Source organism: Aotus nancymaae, unplaced genomic scaffold, assembly GCF_030222135.1.
Source record: "Aotus nancymaae isolate 86718 unplaced genomic scaffold, 86718_ANA_hifiasm-v0.15.2.pri h1tg000059l, whole genome shotgun sequence".
NCBI lineage: Eukaryota > Metazoa > Chordata > Mammalia > Primates > Aotidae > Aotus > Aotus nancymaae.
In genome coordinates this window covers 53336626-53357603 of record NW_026988473.1, presented here as the reverse complement: position 1 = coordinate 53357603, position 20978 = coordinate 53336626, and the positions used below count along the sequence as shown (strand labels likewise).

The window sequence follows — 20978 nt, the reverse complement described above, 5'->3', positions numbered from 1 at the left end:
CAAATCTGTTACACTGAAAAGAGACAAAGGATTGACTAATTTTAATCATATGCTCTCTTGATGTACATTTTGGTTGGGATGGCCAAAATTAGCTTAGAGATATAATGCAAAGAACGAAAACATGATTTTTTTTGCCAGGGGACTGCATGGGGAAGGTCTCTTCAGAGTATGAGGTATGAGCAGTAGGACCAGGAAGAGGAAATACAGAGGGAAGCAGTGTGACCATGAGTAGATTTATAGATGAGAGGGAAGGAAAGATTTTTTTTTTTTTTTTTTTTTTTTCTGCTCTGTGAGAAAGAAACCTTGGAGGGATGAGGAGTTGTATAAATATGTTTAACAAGAAGCTTTGCTCTGTGTGGAATGTCTGAGTCACTCATTGAAGGAAACCTGTAGTAAAGATCTGTATCATTAAAGCCTTTCAATTTGGATTGATATTTTAAAATTCAACTCTATGTTGACTTATATGTATTATAGCAATATATATAAATTTTCAATGGAAGCCCCAAATCCTTTAGAAATGGCAGGTAAATTGTGTTTATTTGATTTAGTTGATTTCAGATTTCTTCTTAAGGCTAGGCACAGTGACTCATGCCTGTAATCCCAGCACTTAGGGAAGTCAAGGTGGGAGGACTGCTTGAGGTCAGATGTTCAAGACCAGCGTGAGCAACATAGTGAGACCCTGTATCTACAAAAAAATTATTAACTAGCCAGGTGTGGTGGTGTGCACCTGTAGTTCCAGCTACTCAGGAGGCTGAGGTGGAAGGATTGCTTGATCCCAGGAGTTTGGGGCTGCAGTGAGGCATGATCACACCACTGCATTCCAGCCTGGGTGACAGAGATACCATATCTAAAATTTTTACAATATTTTATCATTATAAGCAGTGTTTTATTTCATTCTTTCCTTGGCTATGAAGTTAGTGACTTCTGTTTTGTTTTGTTGGTATGTTCTTTTGCCGGATTCCATTGAAAATAGACTAGCTTTTCTTTCCATTGCTTGGAATCACAATTGACTTTGTATAGCACCATATTGCCTGAGCACTCTCATAGATCTTGGCGCCTTGAAACACTGCTCTTCAAGCTTGTCTTGTATTTTGGAGTTCACAAAACAGACAATTACTACATTCAAAGGTAGATAAGAAGTAACAGCACATATCTTCACAGAATTTGAAACTAGAACATCAGGAATAGAGCCCCTGTCTCTCAAATTTCTGCTTATCCTTTTTTCATCTCTTCTTCTCTCTGTGCATCTTTCCAGTTCCCCTGCCCTGATTCCTGAGACCAGTTATCTCTGCTTCCTTTGGGCTTTCTGCTCCCTTATTACTATTCCTTTCAAATAACTTAAACTTTTTATGACACCAACTCGTTCCTTGACTTTATATGATCTTCTTTAAGTTTTCCTGTCCGTGAGACTAATTTAGTTCAACTTTTCAAGATAAGGAGTATGATTGATTCAGTCTCTCCTGTAGATTGCATGATTTATTTATAAGCTATGGCAAGGGGATGTGTCATGGTGCAAAATAACTGGATCTTAGCTATAGGTAAGGGCAGATCTTCTTAGAAGATTGTCTATGGTGGGGCAGGTTACAGCCTTCAGCTATGCTTGTTTTTGGCTATAAATGTCTATTATATTGGCCTGAGTATGGGGGTTGATTTTGGATTAAATAATCTTAACTCAAAACTATGTATGTACTTTTAACTAAGAAATTCATGATGTAGCTAGAATCAGCCACAGTGGCCTAAACAATAAAAACAGAACTCTTGAGGTAGGTGCTTCCAAGGTTTGTTCAGTGGCTCAAAAGTGTCATCAAGTACCAGGTTCTTTGTATCCTTCCATCACTCCTTCCTGCTTTTAGCTATAGGTAAGAGCCGGTGCTGTTAGAGAGATGTGTGTGGTGGAGGAGGTCACAATAAAGGGTTTTTGGATTTTTTGTTTGTTTCTTCATTCTCAGCCTTGTTGCCTCATAGTTGCAAGACAAGCTGCAACGTCAAGCATCCCATTCTTAAGCAAAATCAGGCAGAAAAGGATAGGCAAGGTTAACAAGAGCGCTCTGTTTCTGATTCCCACTTTTTGCCAGGAAAAGGAATCTTTTCCAGAAACTCCCCATCAGACTCACTTTTACATCTCACCATCAAAGTCTTCATCATGTGTCTACCTCTAGCTATAAGAAAGGCTAGGAAACCAAATGGCCAACATTCTCAGTGCCTTGTGGAAGATGGTTCTACAACCATAGAGGAAGGGGGAAGGGAATGGCTATTGGGTAATCAACCAACGTGCCTTCAGAGTTCCATTCTTCAGGTAGGCTTTGTCCACCTGGCAAGCAAGAGAACCACCAGCATTCTCTACATCGTCATTTCATACTATACTTTTTCCTTATCCCTCACTTAATCTTAGTTCTGTAAGTAACAATATATTTAAGCCTACCAGCAGTCCTTATGTTGATGTCTCTAGTGATTTTGTTTGAAGGTCACTTTTTACTAAATTCCTGAGGAAAGGCTTGTAGGAACAAAATTCTGAAGTTCTTCTATGTTGATAACAGTTTGTACCTTTTGAAAGTTAGTGTTGCTGGATATAAAATTGTTGTTTTACACTTTTTTTCCTTTGCGTATCTTAAATATGTTATTCTGTTTTCTTAGGGCATTATGAGTTGCTATCAAAAAGCTTCCGATAATCTAATTTTATTTTCTTTACGAAATCACTTGTTCTTTTGCCTATATTTTTTTCCTTTTTATTGAAATCTACTTATTTTAGTTAGAATATATGTTGGTATTGAACATTCTGGGGAAGGAGTCTCAGGTATGTTCTTTTGCCTATATTTTTTTCCTTTTTATTGAAATCTACTTATTTTAGTTAGAATATATGTTGGTATTGAACATTCTGGGGAAGGAGTCTCAGGTATGCTATTTCAAAATGTGGCGTGATATCTTTTTTTAAATTTCAGAACAATTTTCCATAATTAAGGTTTAGTTTTAATGAAAAGTATGACTTTATTGTATTTTCTTGTCAAACGCCTTTACTTGAGGCAACAACTGAAGTATAATTTAATTCAGCAGGAACTATCACATTCCGAGGGAAAATACACACTCAGAAAAACCCTTAAATTAAAGTCAAACATTCTTTCCAAGGCACAGCACTGGCATTTTCAGATTGACAGCAGAACGAGTTTGTTTTCATGAAACAAAATCACGAGTCCAGAGTCTGTTTTTGAAACAGCTTTCCACTTAATCTCCATTTCTCGGGCTTAGGGAACGACGCTAGTGGCTTTCCTCAGGGCCAGGTAGCCGGTGACAACGTCGGAGGGTAGCCTCCGAATGCAGGAAAAGTCTTCCATGGTGCTGAACCGCGGTTTGCTCTGGGGGTCTGTGTAGTTGGGAAGAAGACCTGAAACATCGGAATACTTCTTAGCTGGCTTATAGGATGGAGGTGCATCAATACTGAAGTAGTGAGGAGTGTTCAGTTGCCCCGCAATGCCCTTTCTGAAGCGAGGATTTGTTTCAGGTTCTTCCAGGTTCTGTTCTTGCCAGCTACTGCGCCACCGTGCCCAGAGTGCACAAAGTTGGGATCCTTAGATGGCAAAGGTTTGGCAGCTTTTTCCACAGGTCCTCTGCTAAACTCAGAGGGCACCATTTTATTCTGACTCGTGGCTTCTATGCTGATACCCTGCACAAAGCTGGAGGCGGACGCTTTTTTCTTTTCACTGGCGCCATAGCCCCCGCCGCCGCTGCTGCTGTGGGCAGGGTGGCCGGCCTCTTCTTGCTGTTCCGGACTATTCGAGTAGCGGAAGCGGTGGCCACAATTGGAATTTGCGCCACCATCGCGCCCTGAGTCTTCCCCTGATCCCCCCACCTCTTTCCCAGCACCGGCCCTGGACCAATTAATATTTAATATTTGTTTTTAATATTTGTTCTCTTCCCTTTCTTTGTTTTTTCTTCAGGGAATCGTGTTACTGATACATTAGATCCTTATCACCTATCCCCAATATTTCTCCCTTTCTCTTAAAATCTTTTTAAATTTTTTATTTCCTTTTTAGTTGTATAATTACCCTTATTTTTCCCTTCTGTTTTTCTTAAGAAATTATCTGTCGAGTTTGTTTGCTCTTATGTTCCATTTCAGTTAAATTTCCATTATGAATTTTTTCTTTTATTTCTACTTCTTTCTGTAGTTCTGTCACATAATTTCTGAGTTTTTCTAATTCTGATATGTGTCCTCTCATGACTTCTATCATTTTTCTAGAGTCTTTTAGCTTGTTTTGAAATAGGCTATAGTTTTGCTCTCATTTTTGACATGCTTTCATTGCCTCTAGAGAATTTATTCTACATCTTGCTTTTTTGTTCTTATAAAAGCTTGGTATCAGGTTTGATGTTGATACTTTTCTACTGCTCATAGAAGACTGGAAATTTTAGCTTTTCTTAACTTTCAAAAGAAGACTTGGCTCAAAATAGTTCTCTAACCTCTCAGTTTCACTTCCTATTGTTTTTCTGTATTAAAAAAATGATGGGTTACCTTCTGAGATTTTCTGGTTTCCCTCCCCTTCCTTCATCTAGACTTTTCCTTTTTCTCTATTGCTGCTCAATCCTTATTCTACTCCCAGCATTTTCTCCACGTCAAGCTCTGTCCCAAAAGGGAGCCCTGACTGTTTGGTTTCAAGAGTACACAGCGCATAGATTACTTAAGCTTCTACAGACCTTACCTCACTCATTCTTGGAGGGGGTAAGACCACCCTCCAGTTTTACCTGCTGTTCTCAAATGGGCCCTCTGCCTCCCAGTAAATGCTTGATGGCTATTTGGGGGTTTTCTTATTCTTAGGTCCATCTGTTGCTTCATTGTTTCCTTCTGCGTCATTCATCACAAATGGCGATGACATGTGTGTTTTGAGGTTGCAGGTGGTTTGTCCCCACCTACTTGTATTTTAGGATTTGTGAGGATCCCTTGTCCTCATTTGTTAAAAATGTTATCCTTGGGCTTTTGGTTTTGCTATCTAATTGTTCTGTCATTTTTGTGTGGGCATTTGGGGGAGATTTCAAAATGATGTTGCCTTTGCCATCACCTCAGAATCCTTTCTGGCATTTTTTTAGAAGGATCATTCTTGTTCTTATATGGAGCAGAGACTATAAGGTGTAGGAGCCAAGGGCCAATGCAGGGAGAAAAGTTAGAAGGATGTTGCAATAATGCAGTGAGAGATGATGGTGAATTGGGCTGGGAGAGGAGGACAGGTGGTGGTAAATGCGGTGAGAATTGGTTGGATTCTGGATATATTTTTAAAGTAGAGACAACAGGATTTTTAAATGGGGGGATGTGTTGTGTGTGAAAAAGAGTCAAAGGTAACTATAAAGATTTTGATTGGAGAACCCGGAAGAACAGATTTTCCATTTACTGAAATTGGAAGACTGTGGTTTTGTGGGGAGGAATTAGAGTTCATTTTGGCCCTGTTAAATTTGAGGTGCATGTTAGACATCCAGATAGAGAAGTGAAGTAGGCACTTATTTAAATGGGATTGGAGTTAAGTGAGGGATCTGGGCTACAGATAAATTTGGGCGCAAATAGATAGTACCTAAAGCCATAAAACTGGATGAGATTTCCTAGAGAGTGACTACAGTTGGAGAAGAGAAGAGATCAGCTAAGAGTACTACAGGCTAGAGTGTGGATAGTATGGCTCTTATTTCTGAGCATTTTAATTCTTTCCTTTATTTTGTGTGAAGTTTTAACATAAATACTAAACTTGTCATTTAACCAGTTTCTAAAGAGTTAAGGAGTGGCCAGGTTCAAGAATATTCTTTAAGACCAATAACTGAGGACATGTTCAACGTTCCTTTTCACCAACTCCTCTGTTCTGCAGATGCTGGAGACTACAAACTATACTTCCCAGACCCCTCTGCAGCTAGGTGTCATATACAATTTAGGATCTACCAGTTAGACCTACAAAAGACCTCGATTCAGAATTGAATTAAGTCGGGGAAAGAGGCAGGGCATATGCCATCCATTCTGTGGATCATAGCAGAGGCAGTGTGTTTTGTAGTTAATGGTGTGACAGTGACATCCCATTTTGCCAGGCAGCACACAGCCCTGAATGCTCAATCTAGAGTGGTTTTGTATTTTAGCTTTCCTAATTATTCTGCAACCCATTTAATATTCTATAATAAGTCCCTTCCTGTTTAGACTGGCTAGAGTAAATTCTATTATTTGCACATGAACTCTAACTAATAAATCCCCTCCTTGGGTCTAGTATTTTATATTGGTGATATAGATATATGTGTTAACTTACTCATGGGCAGAGAATGTGTGCGTGTGTGTGTATGTGTGTGTGTGTGTGTGTGTGTGTGTACACACTGAGGGCAAAGAGAAAGGAAGGTTGTTTGTGGGCTCTGGAGGGTACTCACTGACAATTATGGCATTTGCTCTACTAGAAGAAGATGAAGAGGAGAACTCAAAAACTGAATTTCTGATGCCCAAGTTCCATGGCCAGCCCAGCGATGCCGTGAGCATCTTCTGTGGCCCGAATGTAGGATTGGTATGGCCCTGGAAGTCTCACTCAATTGCTGGTATCTTGGAGGTCCGTGGGTATCGGCTGCGGGGCCAGTACGTGCCCTCCAATTATAAGCAGCTGGAAGAAGACTTGGACAACAACCCTCAGATCCAGCAGGCACTGAACATACAACGGGTGCTGCTGGAGGTAAGAACAGTGGTTTAAGGGGTAGGGTGCTGCCCACCAATTCCCATTATAGCCACCTGCTCCTGCCTTACACACCTTGTCTGCCCTTAGGGTATGCTGCAGGAGGTGCAGGAATTCTGCAGGGAACATCAGTGGTTAACAGGCATTTATGAATTCCTGCAATCCTGGGGGCCTCAGAAGCTGGAAGACATGAGAGGCTGTCCCATCAAGAACTACGTGATGCTGGTGAGCCACCTGAATGTTTGGCAGGCCCGTGTCTCCAATATGCCTGTCGAGTTGCTCACAAAAGGCAAGTTGCTGCTGCTTAGCTGCCATGATGTACAGGCAGAGATGGGTGAGTACTGCTTCTCCTCCCTCTCCTTCCTCCTTCTGTATGTCTATTCACATGGCCTACCTTGGTCCTGGAATGTCCTCCAGAGACCTTTGGTGCAGGCCTCTTGTTGGACCTATGAAGCCTTCCAAAGCCCGAGGTTCCAGGCCCTTCCCTTTGCCATGAAAGGTATGCTCCCTGCAGAGGGCGCCTCTCTGTTTTGGCTCTGCTCATCCTTGTATTCCTTAGGAATTATGTTCCTGTGCTTGGGTTAGTAAGCTCAGTGTCTTTACAGAGATTCTTGGGAATCAATGATGCCTTCTCTTTGCATGTAGCAGAGTGAAATTTATACTACATTTTGCATATGTAAAAAGCTACTCTCTTTAACTAATCTTGTCTTACTCTGTAGCCCTAAATTCCACTGGTAGTGAAAGAATGTAACCTTTCCAATTAAAGAAAGCTCCTTTTATTTAAAGCAGTCACTTTTGGTCTGATTCAGTCTATTTGGGGTATCTGGGCAATTGAAAATTTATACTATAGTTCTGGGTTGTTTTACTCTCAAATGTCTTTTGCTCCCTTTTCCTTCCCAAGGTGCCACCTGTACTGGTGTAGGCCAGTCGGCTGGCTTCTGAGGTTTAATACATCCTTGCATGGTCTCTGCCCTCCTGACATTGCTGCTTCTGGTGCTGCTGTGTCCTGGGATTATAGAGCTGGGGTGTGTTTTCTTGGCCTAATAGGGGCCTGGAGTGCCTATCTTTGCTGACCCGTCCTTGCCTTGGCATTTGCTGGCATGGCTGATCCTTGGGGTTTTAGTGAATCCTTCATCCAGTCTGTGTCTTAGGCTGGTTACCCCCATGGCTTTTGCTTTAGGGTCCCTAGTTCCTCAAACAGGAACTTGATCCAGGCCCACTGGCTATCAACTCTCTGCTATCTTCTGTATCCCCTGCCATTTGGGAGCTGTGGGAAACTGATAAGCATTATATCTGCCCCTCTTTTTACTACAAAACATAACACTATGATTTCTACTCTGCTGTGACTGTTTCATGTTACCAAAGGGCACCCTAAAAGGTGGTCTCTTCCCAAAGTTCTGTATGGAAATTGGGGCTCAAGAGCATTCTACTATTTTCTCCTCAACTTACCTCAGGTTCCCTCCCCATGCCACTTACTACCCCTACTAAGCCAAGGCCCAATTGTTGGTATCCCTGGGTCTCTGAGAAATGTAGCTTATCACCTAGTCTTTTACCCTCTTTCCTCTTTCTCCCTTCCCATGGGAAGGCTATCTCATGCTATTGTGTACTAACTAAGTGCCTCAGCCTAGGAGCTCATGTTAGAGAGGCTTACAATGGGGTAGATTGGGAAGCCAGTGATTTGTTCTTTTAGGAAATATGGAGGTTGTTCTCTTTCCTCAGCTAGCCTCAAGGATGGCAATAGCCAATAGTATCTACTTCTGCAGAGACTAGATTCTATTGGACCCATGGCTTCCCAGGCCTACTTTCTTTATGAAGGTTAGAAGCCTTGGAACTGTGGCCTGGAAAGAGTTTGCTTGAATGCCCTGCTTACTTAGCCTTCCCTGTCTTGGCTCTCAATAGATGAAAGCACATGTGTCGTTAGGTATCCAATGGGCCACTAAAACTCCCTGCTCTCGTACAGAGGGTTCAGGCTGGCAAGGCAGGAACCGGGAAGACCTATGATTGTTTTGCTTTCTTTCTGGCCCTGTTTTGATCAGGCTTTACTTTACTGCTGCTCCAGAAGCTCACTGTTGTCCTAGTTTGTTAGCTTTCTGATCCTCAGTCCAGGACCAACTAGCCTCTTTAAGAGAAGCAGGTAGAGAGAAATAAGCACTGGATTTAGAACCCTGTCTCTGTTTTTCACTTGCTTTGTAACTTCAGATTACTGTGTTTTAGTTTCCTTATTTATAAGCTGGGCATGATAACGCAGTCACTCACAGGGTTATAGTAAGGAGGATTGAATGAGATATTATTTGCAATACTCTTAGCATTGAGTATGGCATTCAGTAGGTGCTTAATAATTTTTTCATTTCACCTTATCCCCTTCTGTCTACTCTCATCCTTCTTGCTGATCTGTTGTTTCTCTTCTTCCTGAGCTCCCTTGAACAACAAATTGTGTAATTAAACACTCTGATGAGTTAGCTTCACCAGAAACTTGGGGTCACCCTTTACTCCTCCCTCTCCTTGACCTTACTACATCCAACCTGTCACCAAATCCTTGTCATTCTTGTGCCTCCTAAGTATCTCTTAAATCTGTATTTTATCCATCTCCAGCTTCTAATCCCAAGTTCTGGTATTTTATCAATCCATTGCTCCTTTATACCATACGGTGTCGCTGTTGAGCTCCCATCTGCCTTCATCAGCCTGTTGCTACTGGTCCAAAAGCAGCACCATAAAAACAAAAAAGCAGCACCATTGCAATGGCCTAGTTACTGTTACGTTCCAAAGGATGAGTTTACATGTTCGTGTTGTGTTTTAATATAGGTTGTCCCTCAATAGGCTTTCTCTCAGTAGGTTTTCTCAATCTCAGATCTTAGTACCCAGTTGTCTTGGTTACTTTCTCCAAGTCTCTGAAAGTGACATACCCAGTATGTCTCAATTATCTGTCCCCCAAACTCACTGTGTTACTTTCTAGTTGCAGAGATGCTAATAGGGGATCGGCCAGTTTACTTTACACATAATATAAAATATGTATTTATTTATTTAAGTACTTTTTATAAACATATGTTTTATCTATGTTTACATTTATATTTATAACATAAACATATCTATATTTAAAATATAATGGAGTGAACCATACGGCCTGAGTTTGAATCCTTGTTCTGCCACTGCGTGATGTTGATCAAGTTACATAACCTCTTTGAGCTTCAGTTTGCCTATCTGTAAAATAATAGTATTTACTTCAAAGGGATTTGTGAGGATAAAATGGGTTAGTATAAAGTACCTGAAATAGTGTCTGGTATGTAGAAAGCACTCTATACTCTGTTTGGTGTACCATATTTCTATATTGTATTTTCCTATTCTGTGCATATTTTAACATCTCTGAACTTTAAAGGTGTCTCATGATTGAAGACGTGTTAGAGTTTAGATGGCATCAGTTTTTTGTTGTTGTTGTTAGTGGTATATAAAATAATGGTGCTGGCTGGGCACGGTGGCTCACGCCTGTAATCCCAGTGCTTTGGGAGGCCGAGGTGGGCAGATCATGAGGTCAAGAGATTGAGACCATCCTGGCCAACATGGTGAAACCCCATCTCTACTAAAAAGTACAAAAATTAGCTGGGTGTGGTGGTGCGCACCTGTAGTCCCAGCTACTCGGGAGGCTGAGGCAGGAGAATTGCTTGAACCTGGAGGCAGAGGTTGCAGTGAGCCGAGATCGTGCCACTGTACTCCAGCTTGGCGCCTGGTGACAGAGCAAGACTCTGTCTCAAAAAAATAAAATTCAACTAAATTAAATAATGCTGCTTCTTACAATAAGATCTTAGATTTCATGAGGTATCATATGGGTGTTATCCTTGCCCTCTGAGATAATAAAGTTGTTCATACTACCAAGGGCAGCTTCCAGGATTATCTTCTAGCCCCCTATCCACCTGAGACCTTCTTTACTTTAATCCTTAAAAAGAAAAGGCAGATCATACTACCTTCTTGGTCCCCCTTCTTCTAGAGAAAGGCAGTAAGACTCCAAAAGCAGAATACTTTTATCTCTGCTAGGGTATTCTGCTATTCACAAACATGTCATTTCCATACCCTTGCACACACTGTTTAATCTTTTTGGAGCATTAACTACTCAACACGTCCAACTCCAATGTTCCCTTCTCTGAGGAGGTCTTGCCCAGCCATCTCAGGATACCCCCTGCACCCCCACCTCTTAGCTATGCTGGCTGAAGGCTCCCAGGCACTCACAATGGATTTATCACACTGATTTGTGATTGCTCATTTATATGTCTGACTCTGCCTCATGTTATGAGATTTCAGGGTAGGGAAATTTTCTGTCTCATTCATTTTCTCTTGTCTACCAGTATAGGGCTCAGTCCGCAGTGCATAGCTGCTGGCTGGACATTGAGCAGGCATCCAACAAGCATTTAATGAGATAATTCATGGTCTGGCCTGCTGTTCAGCCTACTCCCACTCTGTAAGCACAGCACTGTCCCAGCACCCCTTCTTTTTTATGCATCCCTTCACACCTTACTCTCCTGTCTGCAGAATCCAAGCTGAACAGCATAAGGGAAGACATTCTTGCACAGGTGCAAAATGAATGCTGGAGCCGCAGTCAACAGCTCATGACAGAGCTCACAGATTTCATGCATGTCTTCCAAACCATCAACTCAGATATTCACGCCATTGCACAGTGCACTCAGAAGGTGGGCTTTCCCCATTCATCCTTCCCAGCTTATCCAGGGCCCATCCTGCTCAAAAGCTCAGCACACTCTCTTCAGGTCTGTGCTGGGCTTCCAGCAGGGCTTGATGCCCTTAAACTGTGCTCACCTAAGTGATCTACCCTTGCCAATTCTTATCCTGTCCACGTGGCCTTCAGGTTCCTCATGTCACAGGGAGGCCCTGGTGTGATGACAGAGTTCTGCTCTCTGTGACAGTCAGATAGAAAATTGTTGCCTTGTCATCAGGGTAATGTTGTGGTGGGTGAGACGTGGACCCCTCATCAGAGAGATATGGGTCAGAGAGGGATTTGATCCCAGATTGCCCCTGATTCCAGTTTGTTACAAGACTGCAACTGGGTCTGGAGACTTCACTCCAAAAGATGGGAGTTCCCCTTAGGAATGGGCCCAAAGAGACATGTAGGGTTTTGGGGGTGCTGGTCTCATGCTGTAGTTCCTGCAGTTGAATGACGCCAATGAAAAGTACATCGAGCTGGAGGAGCGAATGGAATACATACGGGCACTTCATGAACTCATCCGCAACCACTTTAGCCTCTTCAGTGCTGAGAATGAAGCACTGGACATCTCGGTGAGAAGGCAATTCAGGGAGTCACCCATCCCCGCCCCCGCCCTTCTCCCCAACAACCACATCTGTTCCACTGCCCTCTGCTTGCCCCGTAGCTTCTGGATATGTGGGATGCATTTCAGTTTGAGAAAAGCCAGGCTTCAGAGTTCCTGCTCAACAAGCGACATTCCATTATGCCCAAGCTGCAGCAGCTGATGGCAGCAGCATTGGCAGAGCTGGAAGGCCTGCTTGGGAAGGCCCTCTCTGGTCCCTTTATGGACCCCACACAAGATCAGAGGAGTACTGAGCACCAGCTCATCTCCCTAGAGCGTCAGTTCCAGAACACAGTCAGTGACCTCCGTGAACTGCACCACGCCTATGCCATCTTCACTGGTACTGAGGATCCCCACACCCTCCATTATCACTCTGTGATAGACCCTTCAACTGAAATAAGAGTTGGGACTCAGGGTTCTGTGTCCTGTATGACACTAAGCAAGCCTTGGGAAGCACATACCTTCACTGGTGTCTTTTATAAATGAAAATTGCAGGATGAAAACATCATATATTGATCATGTCAGGTGTTATGCTTAGGGTGGGGATATAGGGGCTCACAGTCTGATAGGGAAAGCAAACAAGTGAATGTTCCATCAGAATGTGATGGGGTCAGGGGCTAAAAGCATGTGCAGGAGAAATGTAAGGGTGCCCTCCTTATAGAACTTAGCCTTTGTGTAACCCTGTTCAACACAGTCCTACCCCAGGCAGCAGGCCCCAAATAAGAGTAGGTTTTCATGCTCTAGCAGATCACTGCCTCCAGCCAATGTGGTATAGAGAGGAGGCTACTGAGGGCCCCACTAGTACACAGGAGGCGACCAGATCAGAACTATTGGTCTCATTTCTTCCATACAGTAGTGCAGGTAAGCTGGTTCCCTTCTGTTCTTAAAGAACTTTGTGGGCTCTGAAAGGAGACCAGAGTAAATATAAGAGCCATTACCAAACAACTGAGACAGGATCTCAGGCTGGAGTGCAGTGTCATGATCACAGCTCACTGCAGCCTCAGCCTCTCAGGCTCAGGCGATCCTCCCACCTCAGCCTCCTGAGTAGCTGAGACTACAGGTGTGTGCCACCGTGCATGGCTAATTTTTATATTTTTTTGTAGAGATGAGGACTCGCTATGTTGCCCAGGCTGGTCTTGAACTCCTAAACTCAGGCAGTCCTTCTGTCACAGCCTCCTAAAGCACTGGGATTACAGGTGTAAGCTATAGCGCCTGGCCTTCCTTCCAGAACTCTTAGATGTATGTTGGATTTACTGGATCTCTCTTACTCATTTCTCTTATCTTCTTTATCAAATCACTCATTCCTTTATTCTTTTTCTCTGAGTTCTGAAAAAATGTTGTGAGCTCGTTTTATAAGCTTCCATTTCCTATGGTATCACTTTATATTTCTATTGCATTTTAAAACACATTTTGCATGTGTATGCATGCTTATGTACACATGTATATGCATGTGACTGTATGTTTATGTGTATATACATATGTATACATTTGCTACCTCTGTCTGCTGAAGAGGACAAGAAGCAAAGAAACCCCAGTAGCAAGAAGCTGCATTGTGCTCAGATCTTCATTTCTAATACCATTCCCCACTAAAAGGAACCAGGGCTCCTTAGAGAAATGGATGATACCAGGGCTGTGGCAGGGTAGGTATAAGATGAACCTAAAGTGTCTTTTCATGCCAGAACGTAAGAAAGTATTAAAGTGTTTAAAAAACTGATGAGAGCATGTCACAAGGATTCAGAAGGGATAACAACTGGCTAAATCTGGAGCAATTTGATCACCAAAGTAAGTACAGTAATAAATTCTAAGTTATTGAAGTAAAGGCATTTATTATCCATAATAATAATAAATAGATAAATCAATGAGAGAGAAATGAGGACTCATAGTTACAGTAAAATGCCAAGAACTGACTGGCAAATGTAGGAGGAAGGCTGGAGTGGGAAAATTACTATTTTGCAACCATCATGGTAATTACTATATCAGGTAAGGATCAACAGATGCCAAATCTGAGGCAAATTTGACAAGGAGGAGAATATTTACATTATCTTAGAGGGTTTCTCCCAGAGATCACTTATTAGTTGTAAAAAAAGAAAAAGAAACAATTAGTGGAGAAATCAGACAGCAATTTGACCACGTGATTAAAAATTAACATCACCAATGAAGGACATATGGATATCATATACCTTCAGATGTGGTACTGGAGAAGGATACAGTATCACCTATGCAGTAGTCCAGCTGAAAATGAGTATCGTATTCAAAAATCATAAAAACACAACATGAGGCACTTTTTATGAACAACAAAAAAATGGCAAAAGGGGACTGTATACTTCAAAGATGTCTGTTACAAAAGAAAGAAAGGCTATGGAAATGTTTCAGATTAAAAAAAGCTAAGAGGGTTAGGATTCGGCGCTCTCAAAAAAAAAAAAAAAAGAAAGAAAAAGAAAAAAAAAGCTAAGAGACGTGACAAATGCAGTGTTTGACCCTGGACCAGATGCTGTAATTGAGGCAAAAAAAAAAAAAATGCTATCTATGATATTATTAGGTCAGCTGTTGAAATATAGACAGTAGACTAAAATATTATATCAATATAACATATGAAATTCTGAGTTGCACTGTGGTTATGTAAAAGAATATCCCTATTTTTAGGAAATGCATACGTTAAGTATTAATGTAACATTCCCTTAAATAGTTCAGAAAAAAATTGTGTGTGTGTGTGTGTGTGTGTGTGTGCGCGCGTGTGTACATACACATGCCCATGCACAGAGCATGTTAATGCAAATGATGAAGCAAATGGGTAAAATGTCAACAAAAGGCAAAGATAAACAGTACAGAGATATATCGATACCTATGAAAGATAAAAGACACAAGTTTTTTTTTTTTACTATTTTTTCCTACAACTTAAAAAATTGGAACTCATTTTCAGATAAAAAGTTTTAAAACGCATAGAAATTATTAAGTGGATACCAAAAAATGTCCATCAAAGGACATTTTCTCTTAATCCCCAGTTTGCCTTTATCTTTTCCTGTGTTTGGAGATATCATGTCTGCTCTTTCTTACAGATAAAGTTGTTTATTTGTCCAATATTTGATGTTGAAACAGCTTCTGTCAAAGATTTTTTTTAAGAGTGACAGATTTATTAAGATGGAATGAAAGCATTAATTATATCCCGAATGAATGTAAATAACACTGGAAAATATGAGGCCTAGAAAATAAAGATTATTGATAACACCATGGAAATAATATATAAAGATGTTAGCATGGAGTTGGGCTGTTGAAATACTTTAATATATATATATATATATACATATATTATTGTACTTTAGATTCTGGGGTACATGTGGAGATCATGCAGAATTGTTGCATAGGTACATACATAGCAATGTGGTTTGCTGCTTCCATCCCTCTGTCACCTATATTTGGCATTTCTCCTCATGTTATCCCTCCCCAACCTCCCTGCCCCCTGCTGTCCCTCCCCTAGTCCCCCCACAACCAACCCCAGTGTGTGATGCTCCCCTCCCTGTGTCCATGTGTTTTCATTGTTCAACACCTGCCTATGAGTGAGAACATGTGGTGTTTGATTTTCTGTTCTTATGTCAGTTTGCTGAGAATGATGGTTTCCAAATTTATCCATGTCCCTACAAAGGACACAAACTCGTCGTTTTTTATGGCTGCATAGTATTCCATGGTGTATATGTGCCACATTTTCCTTGTCCAGTCTATCATCAATGGGCATTTGGGTTGGTTCCAACTCTTTGCTATTGTAAACAGTGCCACAGTGAACATATGTGCATGTGTCTTTATAATAGAATGATTTATAATCCTTTGGATATATAACCAGTAATGGGATTGCTAGGTCAAATGGAATTTTTATTTCTAGGTCCTTGAGGAATCGCCACACCATCTTCCACAATGGTTGAACTAATTTATACTCCCACCAATAGTGTAAAAGTGTTCCTATTTGTCCACATCCTCTCCAGCATCTGTTGTCTCCAGATTTTTTAATGATCACCATTCTAACTGGCATGAGATAGTATCTCAATGTGATTTTGAATTGCATTTCTTTAATAACCAGTGATGATAAGCATTTTTTTCATATGTTTGTTGGCTTCATATATGTCTTCTTTTGAAAAGTGTCTGTTCATGTCCTTCACCCACTTTTGAATGGGTTTGTTTGTTTGTTTCTTCTAAATCTGTTTTAGTTCTTTGTAGATTCTGGATATTAGCCCTTCGTCAGATGGGTAGATTGCAAAACTTTTTTCCCATTCTGTTGGTTGCAGGTTCACTCTAATGATTGTTGCTTTTGCTGTACAGAAGCTCTGGAGTTCCTTTGCATTGGGTTAGAACATGTTCTTTTAGCTCAGAGAAGTTTGTTATTACCCACCTTCTGAAGCCTGTTTCTATCAATTCATCAGAATCATTCTCCATCCAGCTTTGTTCCCTTCCTAGTATAGAGTTGTGATCCCTTGGAGGAGGAGAGGCGTTCTGGTTTTTGGTGTTTTCATCCTTTTTGCACTGGTTTCTTCCCATCTTTGTGGATTTGTCTACCTGTGGTCTTTGTAGTTGGTGACTTTTGGATGGGGTCTCTGAATGGATGTCCTTTTTGTTGATGTTGAAGTTATTTCTTTCTGTTTTTTAGTTTTCCTTCTAACTGTCAGGCCCCTCTGCTGTAGCCTGCTAGAGGTCCACTCCAGACACTGCTTGCCTGGGGATCACCTGTGGGGGCTACAGAACAGTAATGATTGTTGACAGTTTCTTCTTCTGTTATCTTCATCCCAGAAGGGTACCTGCCAGATGTCAGCCTGAGGTCTCCTTTACAAGGTGTCTTTTTGGATATACAGGGGTCAGGGAGCTGCTTGAGGAGACAGTCTGTCCCTTATAGGAGCTCAAGTGCTGAGCTGGGAGCTCCGTTGTTCTGTTCAGAGCTACTGGGCAGGTACCTTTAAGTCTGCTGCAGCAGAACTCATAAACACATTTTTCCCCAGGTGCTCTGTCCTGGGAAGGTGGGGCTTTATTTATAAGTTCCTGACATGCTGCTGCCTTTTTTCAGAGATGCCCTGCCCAGCAAGGTGGTAGTCTAGCCACAGTCTGCCAGCAGAGGCATTATTGAGTTGCTGTGGGCTCTGCCCAGCTGCTGTGTGAACTTCCTGTTAGAACTGCCTCGGTAATGGCAGATTGCCTGGGTAGTGGCGGATTGCCTTGGTCATGGCGGATTGCCTTGGTAGTGGTGGATTGCCTTGGTAGTGGCGGATTGCCTTGGTAATGGCTGAAGCCCTTCCCCACACTGAGCTGGACTGTCCCTGGTCCAGCTGCACTTGCTACGAAACTCTCAATCCTGAGAGTTTCAGATTGCTGGTCTTTTTGGGGGTGGGACCCACTGAGCCAGATCACCTGGCTCCCTGTTTCAGGCCCCTTTATTTCAGTTGAATGTTGAAATGGCCGCCCGGATTTGTGTGAATTTTTATGCGGACACCCGCAGCGCCAGCTGAAACAGCCGTGCTGGAAACTCATGGCACTTTTTAGGCCCGGAATCTCCTGGTCTATGGACAGTAAAAACTCATTTGGAAATGCAGTGATCACTCACCCTCTGCGTTCTTCTCCCTGAGAACTGCACTCCAGAGCTGTTCCTATTCAGCCATCTTGGATCTCTCCCTGCTGTCAAAGATTATATGGGACTCTAGCCATATCTTTTGTGTTTAGACAAAGAAAGACTGGAAGAGTTTAGATTTCCTGTCATTTTACTTTTTGTCAGATCAGAGCTTTGATAGCCAGTGATTCCAGCTTTTTAATATTCTGAGATCTCCGCAATGGATGATGTGCACACGTGTAAGATGCACGAGTCCCAGCATATAGGTGTAGCTCTATCACTTTTTGTCCCACTCAAGAAAGTAAACTGGAGTTCAAGTTGATGAGATGTGTGTTGTCTTTTAAGCAAATTGCAAACCTCAGTACTATAATTATTAATTATAAATTACTTTTGACACATATCTCACAACTGACTAAGTAATTGATTAAGAACTAATGTAGTACCCTGTGAGATGAAGGGGTGGAGGATAATTGCCAGAGGCAAACACAACAGGTCCCCTATGTGGGCCAGATATTTTTTCATATTCATCTTGCTGAAATTTCTCTTGGGCTGACCGTTCATTCATTCATTCATTCATTCATTCAACACATATTTGTTGAGAGCCTATGATGTATAGTAGGCTTGAGGTACACTAGTGAACAAATGACAAAACCTTTCCTTAATGAACCCCAACTTCTAGTTGGGAGAGAAAGACAATAAACAATGATGCATAACCAAATTCTGTAGTGTATAGGAAAGTGATAAGTGATAGAGGAAAAAAAATAGAACAGAGTAAGAGGGGTTGGGAATGCCAGGGAGGGTAGCTAGGAATTTTTAACTGGATAACCTGCATAGGCCTCATTAAGAAGGTGGTGTTTGAGCAAGGACTTGAAGTTGGTGAGGGCATGAGCCATGTGATTCTGAAGGAAGAGTGTTCCAGAAAGAATAAACTGCCAGTCAAAGGCCCTTAGCAGGAGGAAGCATGCCTGGTGCATCTCAGCAATAGTAAAGAGTCCAATGTGACTAGAATGGAAGGAGTGAGATGGAAACTAATAAAAGAGGACCTCTTCCCTTTCACTGCCATCTCATTTTCCCAGATGGTCTTTCCTTGGAGTAACTGTTCCTTGGATTAACCCCACCTCAATTGTTGAGCCAAACAATTTGGAAATCCACTTCTCCTACTCCAACCATCACTTTCTGGACACTACCTTCTGTCATTATGAGTTCATGACTGATCATTCTGCCACCCCCCCAACACACACACACAATGCAAGTAGCCCAGGTCTCAATCAGCCCTCCCTCACAGGGGATGAGACTCCTGTGCCCTTGCCAATCTGTGGGACACGTCCTATTGTGCAGCAGCAGCGCATCTGGCACCTGTACCGAGTCATCTCTGAAAACATCAGCGAGTGGAAGTGCATGGCTTTTGGCAAGGTGCTGACACCATTCCTTGGAGCTCTTGCCTGGGAGTGGAGGACTACAGTGGTGGGGGTGGGGAAGAGTCTCGAGCTGACAGCGAGCCTTCTCCCTGCAGTTCAGCCTAGCTGTGGCCCAGGAGAAGACAGAGGGCTGGCTGACGGAGGCAGCACGCATGAGCTCAACCCTGGGGCTGCACAGCCCAGTGCTGCAGCACTGCATGCACATGCTGGGGGAGTTTCGCTGCTGCCTGCCCCTGCTGGCCAAGCTGGGCAGCCTCCACCCACAGAGCCTCAACTGCCAAGGTCTCCTGCGAGGTATGTTTGATTAATGTCAGAGGAGGGGGAAAGGGAAATATATAGGGGTTAGAGCGATGCAACAACTCAGTTTCCTGCTGCTCCTGCTGGAAACACCTTTCCTCCCCACGTTTCTCCCTGCCTTTCCCACATATTTCAATCTCTTTTCCCCAACTGGGACAAAACTTTTTTACCTACCTCACTACATCCTCTCTGCTGATGGTGGCTGGGCTTGGGCTGGGGCCTTAGCTCTGGGCTCTGAGTTGTGCTCTAGATCTTGGGTTCTAAGCTGTTGGCTCTGTGTTGTGCTCTGAGATCTGCTATCTGGGGTGTGAGCTGAGTTGGGCTCTGGCATATGGGATATGGGCTGGACTCTGCCACATACCGGGTGTTGCTCTGACTTGTTTTCTCTACCTTCAGCCCTCGGGCTAGGCAGTCACCAAACTATAGAACTCCTAACGCTGGGCAAGCTGCTTACTTATCCACTGCTGGAGTTTGCAGATCAAATCAACCAGGTGGGGCCCACAGTTAGAAAGCAAGGGAGAGGGTCCAAACCCAGGACCTGTAATAAAGCCAGTCAAGGCCCAGCAGCCCCTTGAGACATGAGGGTGGCGGTTGTTAGGCATGTGAATGAATGGGGGATTGAGATTGCTAACCTGCCTGAAGGGCAGGAACAATTGATTTAAGTCTCCAGATGGGGATCTCATGGGTGATTCCAGACTCCCTGTGACTGAGAGTATATCCCCGATGGGGGAAGGAAGTGGATGGCAGCCCCAAACTTGTGGGTACACAGAATGGCAGGTGCCCCCCCAACACTTATCTTGTCCTGAGAGAGCACGAGCTGATTGGGGTATTTGCTCAGCTGGAGCCTTGCAAAAGTGGGTGGGGGTTCCAAAGCAGTGACCCTGTGGCAAGGTAGTTAGATGCTGCTGTTGGCCTATGTTTGAAGCCTGATGGTCCTCCTCCCCCTTCATCTCTGAGACCTCCACTGTCCTGGGCCCTGGCCCTTGAGTTCTGCCTCAGATCCAATCCCCAGGTCCCAACTCCAAGCCTATCCCCTAAGCAGTTACTCACTCCTGGTTCCTGAGACCCAGTTCTTCCAGGTCTGGCAAAGTGAAAACGAACGAATTCATGCCCAAGAGACTATACGGCGGTTGCAGCAGTACTGGGAAGTACGCCAGCTGCGCCTGCTCAACTTCATCCTGCACGTACCCTATGAGCCCCCAGCCTCAGAGCGCTCCAAGAGGCAGATGCTCCGCAGCGTCCAGTGGGAGGTAGTGAGCAAAGACAGTGGCACCTTCATCCTCTCAGGTGAGATGCAGTCCTTGTGGCCCGGTGAAAGCCTGCCGCTGAGGGCCATTTTCATCCACCATATCCATCAAGCCCTGCCAGATCTGGTTCTCTAGCCAGGGCCCATCCTTACAAGATAGCCTGAGACATTAGTCTGTTTTGAGACATTGTCTTCCATGTGGCCCCCTACTGTCTTAATCTCCTTGGGAGCCCAATGCCTGGGTCCTTCAGCAAAGGTCCTCCCCTTTTGGGGTACACTCAGAAATTCCTCATGGTCAGTTATCTCCACCTTTCAATGCTCTGTCCTCTAGATTGCACCCTGCTGTCTGATTTTATGCTTCACTCATTCATTAATTCATTTCTTTATTATTTCCCTCATCAAACCTGCATCCTCTGTGCTAAATACAGGAGACCATGAGACTTACAGACAGTATCCCTGTCC

The 20978-nt window shown here is 43.0% G+C and overlaps 1 protein-coding gene and 1 pseudogene across 1 annotated transcript in view; one reads left to right on the top strand and one right to left on the bottom strand.

Moving 5' to 3' along the window:
* The window catches only part of DNHD1 (dynein heavy chain domain 1), a 78927-nt gene that overhangs the window by 22225 nt on the left and 35724 nt on the right, over nt 1-20978 (top strand). The window contains 9 exon segments of the mRNA XM_064365224.1: nt 6403-6668; nt 6759-7002; nt 11187-11344; nt 11820-11978; nt 11981-12314; nt 18841-18968; nt 19069-19267; nt 19667-19761; nt 20350-20557. Coding sequence (XP_064221294.1) covers nt 6403-6668; nt 6759-7002; nt 11187-11344; nt 11820-11978; nt 11981-12314; nt 18841-18968; nt 19069-19267; nt 19667-19761; nt 20350-20557 — 1791 coding nt within the window.
* Nucleotides 3240-3813, bottom strand: LOC135270209 (INO80 complex subunit C-like; annotated as a pseudogene).